The 20475-nt window shown below is 43.4% G+C and overlaps 1 protein-coding gene across 1 annotated transcript in view; it reads left to right on the top strand.

Annotated features, from left to right (window-relative positions):
- The first annotated feature begins 194 nt into the window (after window positions 1–194).
- The window catches only part of LOC111980363 (calmodulin-regulated spectrin-associated protein 3), a 76674-nt gene continuing 56393 nt past the window's right edge, over window positions 195–20475 (top strand). Inside the window, exons 1-2 of the mRNA XM_024011083.1 lie at window positions 195–779; window positions 14105–14367. Of these exons, the coding sequence (XP_023866851.1) occupies window positions 647–779; window positions 14105–14367 (396 nt within the window). The 5' untranslated portion in view covers window positions 195–646. The remainder of the gene's footprint in view (window positions 780–14104; window positions 14368–20475) is intronic.

Below are 20475 nucleotides of genomic sequence, written 5' to 3'. Positions count from 1 at the left end.
GAAAACCTCCTGTAGGCTACTTGCTCAACTCAACACGGCAAGTTTCACCAACCTAATTGCACCTGTCTCGAGAGCTGTCATCATTCTTCTACCTGCTGGTCGCGTTCACACGACTAAGATCCCGCCCCTTCACTCTTCCTCAAACACGATTGGCCAGTCGGCTGAGTGAGTGATGCCATTGTGGGGCACCTGGAAATCAGTCATCGGCCGGGCTCTGTAGCCTGCTGTAGAGCGCTAACCAAACGTTAGCAATGCGGACAGGGAAACGGGAAATAATACGCTTTTTTTCCCTTATTTTTTTTAAAAACATTTTATGTTAAACATTTTATGGCTTCTGTAGGGCTTTAAGACCGCGCGCGCCTTCACATTTTATGTTAAACATTTTATGGCTTCTGTAGGGCTTTAAGACCGCGCGCGCCTTCATTTTATGACATTTTTTTTTTTGGTCTGGAATCAGGAGAGAAACGGGATATATCCTGAGCTGGGGCCCATAGTGTCAGGATAGTTCCTGAGAAAACGCTTACCCACAACCGTGTGCCTCAGCCCCAGTGTTATGAAATAAAATAATGAATGCTTGATTTGAAATTATTTCGCCACCAACTATTTTTCTAGGTCTCTATCCCCCTCCCATTATCGCGGACTTGCTATGGTGGACTCCAACGCGACGAGGAATACTTTTGTAGTCCCGGACATAAAACCTTTGGATCTGTATGATTGTACCAGGGCAAAAATATGCGCAAGTGTGGGATGGCTCTTGGCTAAATCTTACGGCAATGCAGGTATGTGGCCTAGGCTATTGTAGCCAAACGTTTATAATGTGTTGTTCTATGTTTTTCCTACACCCCCTTCCTCCTATGTAATCCAGCATTGTTCCCTGACTGTCAGTGTAATGAAAAGCGTGTGCGTGAAGGTGAACTGACGGCGCGCTGTGTAAACTCAGCGATTTTGGGGACACAAAGAGTAATAACCTACAGTACATGAGGTGGGACAGAGAGCGTGTGTGGTATGTAAGTCCTACTGAGCACCCCATTTAACCCGAATAGCGGTCCTTCCTCAGATTCCCAGGTGTTATACCTGAATATTGTATAACTTCGAAAATATATCCTTACAACATCCTAAAAACAGACGCACTGTTTTGTTTGGATCACAGCAGCCAATTTGATCTACAGTAGTTGACTTAAGCCGATTTAAGATCCAGCTCGCTGCTTGCCAAATTCGACTGGTGCATTGAGGTGAATGGTGATGAGGCATCGGTTTTGACAGCTTGCCTAATTTCAATCACAAATAATGTATCGAACCAATTTAATTTTGGCTGGCGAGCAACTCAATATCCTGACCTGAACCGAGTGTTCACCACTGGCAAACGCATAGGTTATTGTCAGGTCAACCGCTGAACAAATAACGTGAGATTATAATAATGTATCCAAATATAATATAACAGGAGGGTCTATTTCTCTATAATAATGGTAGTAGACTGGGCGCATGGAGGCTACTGAAACCACCCGTGCGCTTTCGATGACGCGCATACACACCCACTTAAAGACAATCCTTTTTTTGGGATATACGCCTACTACACAATTTAAACGAAACCCGTTTTAGTTTCATTATGTTTTATATAGGCCGCCTACCCTCCCGGAACAAAAATATAAACGCAACAATTTCAACGATTACAGTTACAGTTCATATAAGGAAATCAGTCAATTGAAATAAATTCAATTGGGCCCTAATATATGGATTTCACATGACTGGGCAGGGGCGTGGGCCTGGGAGGGCATATGGAGTACTCTTACCAAGTGCTCTCTTACTATACATAAGCTCTCTTATTGGTCAACCCTAGCCACAGCCCAGGACACTTGATTAATGCATAAGGCATAGTCCTACTACACAAGACATTTTACTACACATAGTAAACAGTGAAGAACCAGGCCCATCTTGGTCAAAAAGGGCTTCATTTGGAAACCATGTAACGATGACCTTCCTTCACATTCCTTAAATGTAAACAAAGGTCCCCGATTCCCCGGCTAGCCAGGGATAATGAAATGAGCTTAGGAGTACACACACAGGGCTTACATTTGGTTATGGAATGACACACACAAGCTTGATTGTACTTTAGCAACATGGCTTATGTGTCATGTGTTCTGCAATCTGTGGCCATGGGTACAGGTTGAGGCTCCTGCTGCACTGTTCTGTTTGTCTTTGTGCCTCCTCTTCATGCATCAATAGCCAGCCTGCTCAACCAACCAGCCACACCCTCTGGTCAAAGTCACACACACTCCCAAGCCAGGCTGAAGGAATATGAGCAGTAAAAACTGACAGCAGATGTGTATGTGTGTCTGCTCGCATGCATTTTTGTGTGTGTGTGTGTGTGTGGGGTGGGTGGGTGGGTTGTTCCCCAATGCTGGAAGGGGAGCCTGAGTGAAACAGTTTGGGAACCCCTGATTTAACCTGCTGATTGGTAGAAAGGCTCCTCTGACTCACTATTCATGCAATGGCTGCTCAAGTTTGTGTGTGTGTGTGTGTGTGTGTGTGTGTGTGTGTGTGTGTGTGTGTGTGTGTGTGTGTGTGTGTCTGCAAGCAGCTGAGGTTTGACGAGTTCATAATCCCCAACGTACCCTGACTGAATTAATGCCAATAAGCGCACACACACACACTGATGTCTCTAGTATTGTCAGACATCAAGCAAACTATTGATATCTGTTCTCTCTGTAAATATCGAATAATAACTAAATTAGTTTTGTGTACAGAGGGGTCATATCATACAAGAGAGAGAAAGCAACTCACTGGAATGGGTAAACAGATAGAGCATGGGGTTTTGTCTTTCAAATCTATGTCAAACTCAATGTGACTTCCCTGGTTAAATATGGAATGAATGAAAAATATTGATTAGCCTACTTCTGCTTTCCTCTCTCTCTCTCTCAGAATTCCTGAGATAAAACAGAGTTCCCAGTGAACAAACATTATAAAAACATCTCTTGTTTGTTCAGTGCGCCTGAAACCTGTCGCTGCTTTGTAGCTCTGTAATTCTGCCTAACTAGAGCTGGGGCCTGTTCATAATTATGACTCATGTTCTTCTCCTCAGTGTGTCTTGGGTTGGGTGTGAGACTGAGTCAATTGGTGTGGAGGATCTAGCGCTGCATCCCGACTCTCTACCCATCTGCCCTAAGTGTGCACTTGCCTCTAGCTAGCACATGCTTACACCATGTAAATGCACGGTTGAGTTCAGTAAGGTTGAAAATGTTTTCAAACACAATAAAACAAAGTGCTACTACCTGAACTTGGCCAAACAGACTGATTTTCATTTTCCGTTGCAAAACATTTTGCTACGGTGTGCCCTACTGAACCTAACCTTGGTCTATGATGGGAAGGGTATTCATGTTGAAGCTTAGGATGTCATTATGCTGTGGCTTTGTGGGCATTTATAGGTCAGTAGGGGATCCCTGCTGTGCTCTGTTCTGGGATGGCCCCTGGTCCACCATAGTCCCTCTCTCTTTCTGTCTCTGTCTGCAGTAACTGTTGCACACAGATGGTAGAATCAGGACCACCTACCTCCTGTTTTATAGATCCTTCATGAGCTATACAAAATCAGGTCATAGCTTTTATCCAAAGCGACTTACTGAACTGCTGACATTCACACTATACAGTGCATTTGGAAAGTATTCAGACCCTTTGACTTTTTCCACACTTTGTTAGCCTTATTCAAAATGGCCATTTTTTTTTTTTTTTCTCATCAATCTACACACAATACGCAATATGGACAAAGCAAAGAACGTTTTTTTTTTAAAATGTGCAAATGTATAAAATAAAAAAAATGTAATATCACATTTCCATAAGTATTCAGACCCTTTACTCAGTACTTTGTTGAAGCACCCTTGGCAGCGATTACAGCCTCGAGTCTTCTTTGGTATGACCCTACAGGCTTGGCACACCTGTATTTGGGGAGTTTCTCCATTCTTCTCTGCAGATCCTCCCAAGCTCTGTCAGGTTGGAAGGGGATAATCACTGCACAGCTATTTTCAAGTCTCTCCAGAGATGTTCGATTGGGTTCAAGTCCGGGCTCTGGCTGGGGTACTCAAGGACATTGAGACTTGTCCAGAAGCCATTCCTGCGTTGTCTTGGCTGAGTGTTTAGGGTCGTTGTCCTGTTGGAAGGTGAACCTTTGCCCCAGTCTGAGGTCCGGAGCACTCTGGAGCAGGTTTTCATCAAAGATCTCTCTGTACTTTGCTCCGTTCATCTTTGCCTCCGTCCTCACTAGTCTCTCAGTCCCTGCCGTTGAAAAACATCCCCACAGCATGATGCTGCCACCACCATGCTCCACCGTAGGGTGAAAAAGCAGACTGTCATGTGCCTTTTACTGAGGAGTGGCTTCCGTCTGGCCACTCTACCATAAAGGCCTGATTGGTGGAGTGCTGCAGACATGGTTGTCCTTCTGGAAGGATCTCCAATCTCCACAGAGGAACTCTGGCGCTCTGTTAGAGTGCCCATCGGGTTCTTGGTCAACTCCCTGATCAATGCCCTTCTCCCCCGCTTGCTCAGTTTGGCCGGGCGGCCAGCTCTAGGAAGAGTCTTGGTGGTTCCAAACTTCTTCCATTTTAAGAGTGATGGAAGCCACTGTGTTCTTGGGGACCTTCAATCCTGAATATTTTTTGGGGGTACCTTTCCCCAGATCTGTGCCTCGACACAATCCTGTCTCGGACCTCATGGCTTGGTTATTGCTCTGACATGCACTGTCAACTGTGGAACCTTATAGACAGGTGTGTGCCTTTCCAAATCATGTCCAATCAATTGAAAAAACACAGGTGGACGCCAATCAAGTTGTAGAAACATCCCAAGGATGATCAATGGAAACAGGATGCACCTGAGCTCAATTTTGAGTCTCATAGCAAAAGGTCTGAATACTTATGTAAGTAAGGTATTTCTGAATGCACTGTATGTGTGTCTCATAACTGATGCTTTCAAAGCTTGGTGGATGTATATCACAATTATGTTATACTCAAACCCCAAATGTAACATTTCCTTCCCAGTGATAGTTTTTGAATGTAACATTTTTATTTAAATGTATTCCTTATTTAACCAAGGATGTCACATTTGAGTTTGACGTAGAGCATAGCGCCTGCAATGCCAGGATAGTGGGTTTGATTCCCGGGACCACTTGTGTGTAAAATAGCTAAACTCATGACTGTAAGTCCCTTTGGATAAAAGCTTCTGTTAAATGGCATATGATTATCTTTTTCAGTACGCCGTAGTTTTAACAATAGACAAGAATGCTGTTAACCCATGATGTCTGAAGTGTGTTTAGTTAACCACAACCTGTAGACATCAAGGCCCTGAGGCCTGTAGTTATTTCGAAGGGTGTTTCAGGCGATCAGCATATCAACCTGAACCAGAGAGGGGGCATGTGGAACATTAGCCTAGGCCACAGGATAACAACATGTTCACTATTAGTCTTAAAACAAGGCTTGTCTTTGTCCTAAAAACAGAGCATTTAATCAGCCTGCTAGGTCTCTCCCACTGTATGATGACGGTTTTGATATCCCTACATAGCATGTTCACAGGAATATCACCACAACAATGGATCAACAAATTATATGTTCAAGGATAATCGTTGTAAGTACATCTTATAAATTTGGAAGTTGTCACTTAAAGCAGAAGTTTTACCCTGTGCTTCCTCCCTCCCTCCTTCCATCCCTCTCAGTGCTTACCTTGCACAGTTGAGCATATGTCACTAGAATTATGTTCTCAATGTTCATAACCCAATTCAATTAACTACTCAGTCTGCAACCCAGTTTTTGTAAGATACTGGTTGAAATGAAACAGACGGAGGCCCCAGCTATGATAGTCAAAATGTTTATTCACGGGCGCGCTAGTTAGTTGTACAAAACCATTCATTTTATACTGGCTTCTTACGCACATACTTTCACACACAAACATTAGGTATCCTACCCAGCCGACAAAGATTAGGGACCGTGATAAGCACTCCCTGTCCTTTCCCAAATCTCTGTGGCCCCTAGCCAAGGTCGGCACTGAATCTTGCTCCGACAGTCTGTGTTTAAGACACTTTAGAGACATATTGTGTTACCCTAATTCTGACTAAAACTACACACATCATTAATAATAATTTGATAAAATGTTTTTCATTGATTCTAATCAATTACATAGTTTCAGGGTGGAATATTCTAATCATTCATTTAAACATATAAATTACATCCACAGCATATAAGAGTTCTTTCTGAAACACGTGTTCCTGAGGGGTCTTCGCAGGCCAGCCTGAGTACACCGGGCCCCGACCCTAATCAGGAAATGTATTGGCCTGTCTGTTTCTTGCAGCTGCTTCCCTCGCCCTTTAATTAATATAAAGTGGTCTTAATGTGTAACGCTGGTCAGTCAGTCAGCTTGTCAGCTAGCCAGCCAGTACTCTACCTGGTGTACAGTAAACTGGAATGGAGAGGGACGGAATTTATCCTTACAGAATCTTAGCCACAATGATGGTTCGATTGATACATTGCCCAGCCTCTGTGTGTGTTTGTGTAGTCCTATTTCAGCGTTTCGTTTGTGTCTGTCCATTTGTGACGGCCACATATCTGATGTTTATGACAAGACTGACCGAGGCGGTGCTAACTCAACCGATCAACTATTACATGGCCTCGGCTCTGGTGCATCCCCCTGCCACTTCCAGTCAGTAGGGGGGATGGTGGCAGAGCTGGAGTGGACTTTGACCCCTCACCTAGACCAATAGATATGCCCTGTCCTGTTAATTTTTTATTTAACTAGGAAAGTCAGTTAAGAACAAATTCTTATTTACAATGACGGCCTAGGAACAGTGGGTTAACTGCCTTGTTCAGGGGCAGAACTACATAGTTTTACCTTGTCAGCTCGGGGATTCGATCTAGCAACCTTTCGGTTACTGGCCCAACGCTCAAACCACTAGGCTACCCGCCGTCCCAAATACACTCACTCAGTTTACATAAAGTCGGACAGGTTAGTGTTTGCTATCAAAATACTATCCTCTTGAGGGGGTGTGGATATCAATGTCCTGGTGACATTGATATCCTCCATTTACTACTGACTCACTACCCTATTCCTGCTTTCCACTCTCGCTCTTTTTTTTCTCTCTCATATTCAATTTCCTTTCTGTGTTCTAAGCATTTTTTTCTAACAAAGTGTGAATGGTTGTGTTGTGTTACTTGAAAGAGAGCAGGTGTGCTGCAGGCCTTTTTAAAACTGAGGTTCCCAATACCTGAAATCTCATTTGCAAAATGTCTATTTCTAGCCATTGCTGCTCCCCTGTCTGTCTGTTTCAACCTGGTGATGTGTGTGACACAGACTGGTCATTCATCTTTCTGGAGCGTCCCACAGGGAAATTATGCTTGTATCGGCGGCATCCATCTTGCTTTGCATCCTACTTTGCATTATGCTTTTTCATTTCTTCTCCATGTCCTATAGTGACATCCTGGTGGTGCGTGGTGGAACTGCACGGAAAAGCCTCAACATTATCATTCCTTGTGCGGTGTCTGAAAATGCCTCGTGTGTTCCGTGCGGTATCTTATGTTGCATTTCAATAGTCTAGCAACTTGGCGGGTCAATGTGCTTCCTTCCATCAGTCCAGTTCTTTTGAATCAGTGTGGATGAGAGAAAGGAGATGAGAAGGTCAACTGCTTTAGACTATTGAGATGCACCTGTAGTTTAACCTCTCTCACTTGGTCAGTCAGTTTGCCTGAAACGTTTATATGGCTAACAATGCCCTGTGGTTTAAACACAATGGAACATTCACACACCCCAATGTAATCTTTCTCTGTTTGACACACTAGTATTCTACACCAGGGTTGTGTTCAGTTGGGAGAAAACCTTTTGAGAAACTGAGTGGTACTTCATGACTTGTCCCATAAGACCACAGATGGTTTTGTTTTCTGTTTCAAAACATTGTAGTTGTGAAGTCAGTGAAAGTACAGAAAGCCGGAGAGGTATATGGAATGTTGTTTTTGGGAAAAGTATCCCATGCTATTGTGTGCCCTAAATATAACCATTAACTTAATTCAAGGACGACAACATGGTCGGGTGACTCCCTTTATCCTTCAATCTTCTCTGATCTTCTCATGAGTTGGAGTTCACCACTGAGAGAGCCATGTGATGTCCCTTTAAGTCTCCTTTCAGATACTAACCTAACTGTTCCTTTTTAATTGGTTTCAGCCGTCCAACTGTTTGAAAACGGGTCTGTGTGTAGGCTACGTTTACTGTCCACAAATAGGCCTAATGGGCCATGTGGGTCTCATCTAGGGCTGTGGCAGTCATGAAATTTTGTCAGCCGATGATTGTCAAGGAAATTACTGCCGGTCTCACGGTAATTGACCGTTAATTAACATAAACACATTTTTGAATTTCCTGGCTTCCACGCCTTCCTGGCTTCCATAGCCTACAAGCCACTAATGCACACATTTGGAACATCTACATTTAAACAGTTTAATAAATCCATATAATATAGCTTACACCATCACAATAAATCCATTAATTTTAGACCGGTCTAAAGAAACATGATATGAAGAAAATGTAGTCTATTTCAGAAGAACAGAATAGCATAAGCTCAGTTGTCCTTATGTTAGGCCTTGATCTTGCTATGCCATATGGCTGTGGGCTACACTAGTTCATTTAGCAGTCAAGATTTTCTTTGAATTCCGTGACATTATTTTATATAATGTATTTTATATAAGAATATATGAAGAATACAATTGAACATAGCTGAATAAAATAGAAAGGATATTTTCTCAATGATTTGAGGGACTGCGCACATGCGACTATTCTGTTTTGAGCAGTTAACAAAGAAACAGGTCCTCCTATATGCTTTATTTAGAGTTATTTATGTTACTTTAGTTGTGATACAAAGGTTGAGCTATATGTTTTGATTTTTAATACATTCTAAGGCTGCATGATGCGACTCTAATGATGATTTGCATGAAAAAGTTGCATGAAAGTCATGAGCTCTATTTTATTTGCGCAGGCTGTACACACTTCATCAGTCTCTCATTCACAATTTCAGAAGCACTTGATTAAGCCTCCAATTTCCCAGCTGCATCCCCTTTGTGTGGCTGTAATACCCCCTAAAGAAAATCCTGCATATGTCCTTATCCAATTCCGAGGCGTACATTTAAGATGTTGGAAGAACTGTCCACATGTACTTTTCGTCAGCCAACAAGATGAGTAGGCCTAACAAACAGCAAAATCACTAGCCTATCAACTTTTGTACTATGGGGGATAGTAGATTGACATACGCTGCCTATATCAATCTACTATCCACCATAGTACAAAAGTTGACCTATTCTGTGCGAGAAAGTAATATTCCAAACATATTCAGGGACAATGGTGGGATGCGATAGATCCCAAATTAATACTACCACTAGCATCCCTAAAACTTTTTTTAAGCAATGAGGCTGATGCAACAGATTAGAATGTTTAGCTTAAAATGTTGATAAACTATTAGGCTATTTCTTCACATAAGCGCAGCAATGCGCACACGGCAGTAGGCTATAAGGGCGAATGTTCCATAATGCAATCAATTAGCAGGAAAACACAATTTTCAAAAGGGACCGCAAATGTGATTATGCATGTTATGCTTTTATTATAATGGTGCATTTTTATGGTGACAATTATTTTCCCCAAACTTGAAATCATGCCAGTTAAGCTGTGTGAATGATGTAAAGCAGATGAATGTGCTTAATTTTAAGAAGTTATTTGGCCACTTTTTAGTTGTGATACAAACCTTAATAAAACATATAGGCCAATGGGCTAGGCTACATGAGGTGTGCGACTATGATTTGAAAAATGTGCAAAAGAATAGGCGTGCTGTTTCTTGCCTTACTGCACACAAGCTGGGCATCATTCATAAGTGATAATATATCATTCACAAGTGATAGGCTAATGTTGTCACCCATCAGACTGTTCTTGATTTCATCTTGTCTTTACATATACTAAATAATATATGTGAAATTTGTTTTGATTTAGAATGGACCATTATCACACACCTGTCTCGAAGCAAGGGGGAAAAAAATTCATTACATCTATGCACTTAAATAGCGAACGGAGGACGCTTTTCCTGCGATTCATTTTCATTCCTGCCAGGCTATACTCCTGTTGTAAAGAGAAGTAATGTGCTTAATATTAGGAAAGATGAGAAATAAATATAGTAGGCCTAGCCTATAGAAACCTGATGGGAGCCTCCTGTTTTTAATAGAGGCCATCACTCTATTTTCTCTCGCAATTGCATAGCCTATAGAAATGTTGCGCAACATGAGCTCATGGGCTCTCATGAAGTGTTTGATTAGCTTTTCAATTACATTTGCATTAATGTCAGAGTGATTAGAGGGACAAGAGTGCTGAGTACCAGGCAGTTAGCAAGTTTAGTAGGCTACCTATGACCATCAGCAGCATCAGACCTTGGAGAAGCCTTATTATCTTGATTAAACGGTCTCATGGAATTTGACTATAGTCATGACTCGTGACCGCCGGTGTGGCGGTAATAGGGTCACCGTAACAGCCCTAGTCTTTAAAAAAAAAAAAAAGATATATATATATTTTTTTACATTTCGTGGTATCCAATTGGTAGTTACAGTCTTGTCCTATGGCTGCAAATCCCATACGGACTCAGGAGAGGCAAAGGTCGAGAGCCGTGCGTCCTCCGAAACACAACCCAACCAAGCCGCTCTGCTTCTTGACACAATGCCCACTTAACTCGGAAGCCAGCCGCACCAATGTGTCGGAGGAAACACCGTACACCAGCCGCTCATGTCAGCGTGCATTGCGCCCGGCCCCTAACCCGGACGACGCTGGGCCAATTGTGCGCCGCCCCATGGGTCTCCCGGTCGCGGCCGGCTGCGACAGAGCCTGGACTCGAACCAGGATCTCTAGTGGCACAGCTAGCACTGCGGTGCAGTGCCTTAGACCACTGCGCCCCTCGGGAGGCAGCCCTAGTCTCATCCACTCTGAATACCACTAAACCAGTTTGTTAAGCGGGTGTGTCGGACGTGGGTTTTCAGATTCATGTTTGTATGGGTTTGTGTGTGTGGTGCGTGTCCGGTCGTGTTTACTGAAAACCAGTCCAAGCACTTTCTCTCCAAGTAGTGTTTACTTTGTGCTCTTCAACATCTTCCTGGACTGTGCTTCACATTGTGTGCTCTGCTAAAAGGACTTGTTTCCTACATGGTGCTGTGTGCTCCATTGAGGTGGAAACCGTGTGTCTGCCCCAAATGGCACCCTATTCCCCTTATAATGCACTACTTTTGACCAGAGCTAGTCAAAAGTAGTGCACTATAAAGGGAATATGGTGCCATTTGGGATGCAGACAGTGTTTTTTTTTTTGCCCTTTCACAAGGTTCAGGTTACTTTCTTGTCCTAGCTGCTCTGGAAGAAATGTGCCACAAAGCATAGGTTTCTGTCAACTCTGTCCAGAAGTCGCCTTAAAGATAATTTCCTACAGAGACTGCCTTCAGCTAAAAATAAAACACCGGGGTCGTGTTCATCGGTGCACACAATGGAAAATGAAATTGAGCTTTTCTTAATTGATGGGCCAAGGTAGTCTGTTTTCTGCCGTTGATGCCTATTGAACAGAACCCTATTTATCTATCAATACCACAGGGCTCTTTCTGGTAATTCTCATATGCTAACCGTTAACTCTAACCTCTAGGCCTGGATGTTGTGTAATTTCACTCCTCTTGACACAGACTGATAATGTGGTTCCATACTGTCCGCATCCAAAATGGCCCAGGTAGTGCATTATATAGGGAATAGGGTGCCATTTGGGACGGAACCACGGACTGGCTGACGTGTGGGGTTGGAAATGGAATGCACCACAGTATCGTTCCCGTGGCGGGAGAATGACACTGTCACCATGAGACCTGAACTGCTGAATGAACATTTAGACAGGGAAATGGAGGGAGGAGTTGATACTAGCCTCCAGAAAATATCAAATTGTAACCTGTGTATCATGCCTATATCTGTAACCTTATGACTCCTGCAGGCCCTATGATTGGCTGGCTGGATTTGCTGTGAAAAACACAACACCGAGACGCACGCCACACGCACACACAAATGCACGACAAGCGCACATACATGTACCCTGCTCAGCTCATTCACTCAGATGATTGTAGTTGCTTAGGCAGATGCCTAGCATTGCCTATCCATATCTAACTATGCCCATAGTACTGTCAAGGTAATCAAACGCTATACCTTCACTATACACTGCGTGTACAAAACATTAGGAACACCTTCCTAAAATAGAGTTGCACCTCCTTTTGCCCTCAGAACAGCCTCAATTTGTCAGGGCGTGGACTCAACAAGGTGTCGAAAGCATTCCACAGGGATGATGGCCCATGTTGACTTCAGTGCTTTCCAAAGTTGTGTCAAGTTGGCTGGATGTCCTTTGGGTGTGGACCATTCTTGATACGGACAGGAAACTGTTGGGCATGAAAATCCCAGCAGCGTCGGAGTTCTAGACACACTCAAACTGGTGCGCTTGGCACCTACTAACATACCTCGTTCAAAGGCACTTAATGGCACACATACACAATCCATGTCTGTATTGTCTCAAGGCTTTAAAAATGCTTCTTTAACCGGTCTTTTCCTCTTCATCTGCACTGATTTTTGAAGTGGATTTAACAAGTGACATCAACAAAGGATCATAGACTGACCAGGATGGAATCCAGGTGACAGCTATGTCATAGAAAGAGCTAGTGTTCCTAATGTTTTTTTATACTCGGTGTATAATTGATGAGGAAACACCCACTTTAAGTTCCATTAGATACTAAGAGATAAACAGAATGTGTGTTTATCTGACAATAGGACTTTAAACTGTGTTTTGTCAATGATAATGTGCGGACTTTGAACGGCGTGTTTTGTTGATGTTCTGTGTAACCTATATCCACAACACACTGCTGAGAGATTGTGGCTGCCTCTGAAATGGCACACTATTCCTTTTAAAGTCCTCTGGTATTAAGGGTGTGACATTTTTTATGTTAAAACGAAATTGGGATCCTTAATGTTAAGAAAAATCTAACCTAATTATAATTGTTCATGTTTTTGTAAATGCAGGAAGTGAACAGCGTTGGCGGCCTTGCTACCGCCCTGTGAACAGCTTGAAAGCGAACCTGTGCACATGCGCAGATACTTTTGTATTGCATCTTGCTCATCTCAATATCCTAGCCTATTCATTGATGATAGGCCCTGATTTACTGAAGTTACGAGACATGGCAAGCCAAGAAATCTGCGAGATACAGTATGCCATTGTGAGATACAGCTTTTGATTGCAGATAGTCCACGGTTCTGACTCTGTCTGGCTGGTAGCCGACATGCCCATTAGGGCCGGGATGATACCAATATTTTTTTCCATATCAAAAATGTCAACATGAAGCAGATTAAACTGAGTGGAGGCTGTTATAGCAGCAAAGGAGGGACCAACTCCATATTAATGCCCATGATTTTGGAATGAGATATTCGACAAGCAGGTGTCCACATACTTTTGGTCATGTAGTGTATCACGATAATAGTATCGTTCTCGGCCCTACTGCCTATACTGTGCCCCTCCCTTCATTCTCCATCCCTCGCTAGCATGTTATGAAAGATGCTAGTGTTTGATTAGTTGCCGTACTTCGAAGAACTTCGTTCCAAAAATACTGAATACCACCGGAATCGAATCTTGACACTCAGAAATGGGAGTCAACGTATAAGGAGCCGTGCAAGGAGTCGCCACGACTAAGTCATTGTCGTTAACAGTTGTAAAAATGGCAGCTGTGGAGTCCTGTATGGCAATACTTTGAGAAGTTAAATGAGAATGAAATACAAACTTTCCGAGGTGGAATTGAGGTACAGTAATGGTGGTACAGGTGCGATGCTTAACCACCTAAAGCGACGCACCGTGAAACCCAAAACTTTGCATGCAGCAGCACAGCTGCATTGTGAATTCACATGTCTTTTGGATGCAGTCTGGGTATCTTTTTTGTATTTTCTCCCTCAGTGGAAACGCATTCCATTGATGCGCTTGTTTTACCTATTAATAGTGTACTCGTCTCCCACAACATGATTATTTCACTGTTTCACTGTTTTTGTCCCTCTTCTCCGTCCGTAGAGCATGTTCCAGTGGAGTTGCGGGAGCTCTTCTACTGTGACCAGTATGAGCAGGAGCACCTGAAGCCCCCCGTCACACGCCTCCTGCTCTCCTCTGAACTCTACTGCCGCACCTACGGTCTGCTGCAGGGGGACCAGGGGGGACCAGGGGCCCCAAAAGACAACGCCACCCTGCTGCAGCTCCTCGCCAACAGGGGCGTGGCCCCCAAAGATCAAGACGTCCCCGTGTCTGACGTGGACCTCCGGCATAAACCAATCAAAATGGTAAGAGGTGGGAGTGGGTGTGGCATATGGTGCATATGGCGTGTTGACATGGTTTAGTCCATTGTGATTTTGGGTAATCTTGGCACCCAGAACCAAGTCTCGTGTTATGTTTCGTCTGACATGTGAGACTATGGTTCGAGTTATGGAAATATGTAAACGGAGGAGGATTTCTGTTTTACTGTTGGCCACCAGTCTCCCAGTATTAGTAATGCCCCTGGGATGGGATTGGGGTGACTGGGGACGACTGCCACAACACACAGGTTCAATTGAGGGAAGATCGAAGCTGCACTGGAAACTGCCACTGGACCAGTCCTGCTGTCACAATAATCCCTCCAGCAGTGATCGATCTGGTCGTCTGGGCATACGGTCTGCCTCATAGGGACACACACAGGCATTGTCTGGTCACCCTCAGCCATGACTGCTGGCCATGGGGGAGTGGGGATGTTAAAGCTGTGGAGAGGATTGGGGTGTGGGACTACCCCCTTTCTGGACCCATTCCCTGGTACAGATGCCATACAGAGCCTTCAGAAAGTGTTCACACCCCATGATTTTTTTCCCACATTTTGTTCTGTTACAGCCTGAATTTAAAATGGATTAATATGAGATTTTGTGTCACTAGCCTACACACAGTACTCCATAATGTCAAATTGGAATTATGTTTTTAGATATTAAATGTTTTTTACAAGTTTATTACTAAAGCTGAAATGTCTTGAGTCAATAACGGGGCGGCAGGTAGCCTAGTGGTTAGAGCGTTGGACTAGTAACTGGAAGGTTGCAAGATCGAGTCCCCCGAGCTGACAAGGTAAAAATCTGTTGTTCTGCCCCTGATCAAGGCAGTTAACCCACTGTCCCTAGGCTGTCATCGAAAATAAGAATTTGTTCTTAAAACTGACTTGCCTAGTTAAAGATACATTTTTTTATAAGTATTCTGCCCCTTTTGTTATGGCAAGCCTAAATAAGTTTAGTAAAAATTTGCTTCACAAGTTGCATGGACTCACTCTGTGTACAGCCGTGGCCAAAAGTTTAGAGAATGACACAAATATACATTTTCACAAAGTCTGCTGCCTCAGTTTGTATGATGACAATTTGCATATACTCCAGAATGTTATGAAGAGTAATCAGATTAATTGCAAAGTCCCTCTTTGCCATGCAAATGAACTGAATCCCCCCAAAATATTTCCACTGCATTTCAGCCCTGCCACAAAAGGAACAGCTGACATCATGTCAGTGATTCTCTCGTTAACACAGGTGTGAGTGTTGGCAAGGACAAGGCTGGAGATTACTCTGTCATGCTGATTGAGTTCGAATAACAGACTGGAAGCTTCAAAAGGAGGGTGGTGCTTGGAATCATTGTTCTTCCCGTCAACCATGGTTACCTGCAAGGAAACAAGTGCCGTCATCATTGCTTTGTACAAAAAGGGCTTCACAGGCAAGGATATTGCTGCCAGTAAGATTGCACCTAAATCAACCATTTATCGGATCATCAAGAACTTCAAGGAGAGCTGTTCAATTGTTGTGAAGAAGGCTTAGGGAGCCCAACAAAGTCCAGCAAGAGCCAGGACTGTCTCCTAAAGTTGATTCAGCTGCGGGATCGGGGCACCACCAGTACAGAGCTTGCTCAGGAATGGCAGCAGACAGACTGATATTCTGCAAAAGGTACAGGGATTGGACTGCTGAGGACTGGGGTAAAGTCATTTTCTCTGAATCCCCTTTCCGCTTGTTTGGGGCATCCGGAAAAAAGCTTGTCCGGAGAAGACAAGGTGAGCGCTACCATCTGTCCTGTGTCATGCCAACAGTAAAGCATCCTGAGACCATTCATGTGTGGGGTTGCTACTCAGCCAAGGGAGTGGGCTCACTCACAATTTTGCCTAAGAACACAGCCATGAATAAAGAATGGTACCAACACATTCTCCGAGAGCAACTTCTCCCAACCATCCAGGAACAGTTTGGTGACGAACAATGCCTTTTCCAGCATGATGGAGCACCTTGCCATAAGGCAAAAGTGATAACTAAGTGGCTYGGGGAACAAAACATCRATATTTTGGGTCCATGGCCAGGAAACTCCCCAGACCWTAATCCCATTGAGAACTTGTGGTCAATCCTCAAGAGGCGGGTGGACAAACAACAACCCACATTCTGACAAACTCCAAGCATTGATTATGCAAGAATGGGCTGCCATCAGCCAGGATGTGGCCCAGAAGTTAATTGACAGCATGCCAGAGCGGATTGCAGAGGTCTTTGAAAAAGAAGGGTCAACACTGCAAATATTGACTCTTTGCATCAACTTCATGTAATTGTCAATAAAAGCCTTTGACACTTATGAAATGCTTGTAATTATACTTCAGTATTCCATAGTAACATCTGACAAAAATATCTAAAGACACTGAAGCAGCAAACTTTGTGAAAATTAATATTTGTCATTCTCAAAACTTTTGGCCACGACTGTATATTAATAGTGTTTAACATTTATTTTTGAATGAGTACCACCTCTCTGTACCCCACACATACAATTATCTGTAAGGTCCATCAGCTGAGCAGTGAATTTCAAACACAGATTCAACCACAAAGACCGGGGAGGTTTTTCAATGCCTTGCAAAGAAGGGCACCTATTGGTAGAAGGGTATAAAAAGAATAGCAGCCATTGAATATCCCTTTTGAGCATGGTGAAGTTATTAATTACACTTTGGATGGTGAATCAATACACCCAGTCACTACAAAGATACAGGCGTCCTTCCTAACTCAGTTGCCGGAGAGGAACAAAACCGCTCAGGGATTTCACCATGAGGCCAATGGTGACATTAAAACTATTTTTAATGGCTGTGATAGGATAACATTGAGGATGGATCAACATTGTAGTTACTCCACAATACTAACCTAAATGACAAAGTGAAAAGATCGAAGCCTGTACATGCATCCTGTTTGCAAAAAGGCACATAAAAAATTGCCAAAGAAATGTACTTCATTCTCTTTTTTTTCTACCATGTTATTGACTTGTTTATTGTTTACTCCATGTGTAACTGTGTTGTCTGTTCACACTGCTATGCTTTATCTTGGCCAGGTCGCAGTTGCAAATGAGAACTTGTTCTCAACTAGCCTACCTGGTTAAATAAAGGTGAAATAAAAAATAAAAATACAAAATAAAATGTCCTGAATACAAAGCCTTATATTTGGGGAAAATCCAACACAACACTGAGTACCACTCTTAATATTTTCAAGCATGGTCGTGGCTTCATCGTGTTATGGGTATGCTTGTCATCGGCAAGGACTACAGAGTCATTAGGATAAAAATAAACCGAATAGAGCTACTCACAGGCAAAATCCTAAAGGGAAACTTGTTCAGTCTGCTTTCCAACAGACACTGGGAGACAAATTCACCTTTCAGCAGGACAATAACCTAAAACACAAGGCCAAATATTTGGGTTACTTACCAAGATGACATTGAATGTTCCTGAGTGGCCTAGTTACAGTTTTGACTTAAATCGTCTTGAAAATCTATGACGAGGCTTGAAAATGTCGATCTACAACCAACTTAACAGTGCTTGAAGAATTTTTAAAAGAAGAATGTGCAAATATTGTACAATCCAGGTGTGCAAAGCTCGTAGACTTACCCAGAAATAATCACAGATGTAATCGATGCCAAAGGGGATTCTAACATGTATTTACTCAGGGGTGTGAATATTTATGTAAAATAGCTATTTCTGTGTCTTTATGGGCTATTGTGTGTGGGGGGGGTAAATCAATTTTTAATTAAGGCTGTAACTTTCTGAAGGCACTGTAAGTTATGATGAACTTCACAGGGTGGTGAAAGTGCAAGGTGATGAGCTTGATGATCGATGCTTGACTGCTGTTTGACATACAAATATTCTGACTCTTATCCATAATAAGCTCATCATATAGACTAGCCTACCCGCACTTGAACTACGAGCTGTTGGCTGGAGTGCACGTGCCAAGACCCGATTGGGCACATTTGCTATTTAACGCAACAGTTTTTGTTAAAAAATATAATATATAAAAACTTAAGTGAAAAATGAAAATGTTGTGTGCACTACGTCATCATGCACTGATTTTTATGCGCAACAAGTCTTTATGCAGATTTTAGAATATTTGCAAGAAAATCTGTCGCCAATTGGATGGAAATCTAGCTATTGCCTGTTTCTGTTTCTCTTTCTCGCTCTTGCATTGTTATGTGGTCATTGAAGCTTGATCATGTCTGCTCCGTCTGAGAACCATATTCCCATTCAATTGGCCAAATGATCTCCCTCAGCAGCCAATTAGAAGAAAGGGAACCCGCATGGTTCCGGAGGCCTGAGCCTGTTCAAATAGGAACAGATGTATTACAGCTTAATTTCTCTGAATTCACTGTGACCCAATTTGACGAGTATGTAATGTTACAGTCTTTAACTAATGAAATATTATACCTTCTCGATTTAAAAAAAAATATATATCTTAATGAGATGTAGAAGATTTTGTAAACAATTAATGGAATTCCAACTTGCTTTGAACCTCAGCTCTTGAGCACTAGACATCATTGACTTATTATTATACATCATGGAAGTGCTGTTGTCAAAGGCTACATTTTGGCTGCATGAGCATACTTCGACACTCTGCAAATGTTTACAGTGTGGCTTTAACAATATTACCCCCCCCCCCCCCCATACTGTTATAATCTTTCACTAACACATCTATGTTCTCACTCCCAGCCAGCCCAGCTCCTCTTGCAGACACCAGCCCCAACAGACACTGGCGCTGTGATTTGAATGCCCTGAAAGTCTGTTTCTGGGAAACCTGTGTAGCTGTAGTCAGGCGTGTTTCCCTCGTAGTCAGTCAGGTGAAAAGTAGAGAACGCTCCATTACCCCTGCCTCCGCCTCTCTCTAACTCCACCTCTAACTCTTTCTCTGCTTCTCTGCCTGGTGCCTTTGCCTCTCTGCTTCTACCTCTACGTCTCTGCCTGTCCCCTGTTTCTGCCACTAACTCTGCCTGGTGCCTCTAACAGGGGAGCTACACTGGCTGTCGAGTCACTTTATCAAGTGTTCTCGTCTGTGAGCATTCTTGAAAATAGAACCAGAGTGTAATGTTATGCTGAGCAGCACACGCTCCTCTCGCGAAACTGCCTGGAGCTCTCTAACCTGTTGGCCAGGGCACCTGGTGGTGTCGCTGTCTGCAGGTCCTTGTACTAATTGGACCAGTGGTGTGTGAGGGAGAAAGTGTGCTGTGCTGTCTCATCCAGACCTAGGTTCAATAGTATTGATTTTCTTTCAAACACTTAAGTTGCGATCAATTGAGCTTGCCTGGCTGGCAACAATGGAACCGATGGAATAGTGGAGGTGAGAGTTTGTGCTCCAGTGTGCTGTGGCGTGCTGTCTTTGCTCAGCTAGTACAAGTCTGTGCTATGTTCTGTGCTCAGCTCATACTGTTCTGTGCTTAGCTAGTACTGTCTGTGCTGTGGCTTGCCTACGGAGCTGTGAGGGGAACGGCACCTCCGTACCTTCAGGCTCTGATCAGGCCCTACACCCAAACAAGGGCACTGCGTTCATCCCACCTCTGGCTGCTCGCTCCCTACCTCTGAGGAAGTACAGTTCCGCTCAGCCCAGTCAAAACTGTTTCGCTGCTCTGGCACCCCAATGGTGGAACAAACTCCCTCACGACGCCAGGTCAGCGGAGTCAATCACCACCTTCCGGAGACACCTGAAACACCCACTCTTTAAGGAATACCTAGGATAGGATAAAGTAATCCTTCTAACCCCCCCCCCTTAAAAGAGTTAGATGCACTATTGTAAAGTGGTTGTTCCACTGGTATACATAAGGTGAATGCACCAATTTGTAAGTCGCTCTGGATAAGAGCGTCTGCTAATGACTTAAATGTAAATGTAAATGTAAATGTGTTCTGTGGTCAGCTAGTACAGTGTGTGCTGTGTTCTGTGCTCAGCTGGTGCTGTCTCAGCTCCATGATGGTGTTGCTACCATGCTGCCAGACCTGGGAGGGTGCCTCAGCCTCAGCTGGCAAGAGCTGATAGTGACACTCACTGCTTGGCTGCAACTGTTAGGCTGCTGCTCTACTCAACTTGCACTTGTAGTGCTCTCTGAGCTTGAGCTTTGGGACATGTGCT

Source organism: Salvelinus sp. IW2-2015, linkage group LG20 (assembly GCF_002910315.2).
Source record: "Salvelinus sp. IW2-2015 linkage group LG20, ASM291031v2, whole genome shotgun sequence".
Classification (NCBI taxonomy): domain Eukaryota; kingdom Metazoa; phylum Chordata; class Actinopteri; order Salmoniformes; family Salmonidae; genus Salvelinus; species Salvelinus sp. IW2-2015.
Note: the sequence above shows the minus strand (reverse complement) of the source record. Positions and strands in the feature narration are given on the sequence as shown.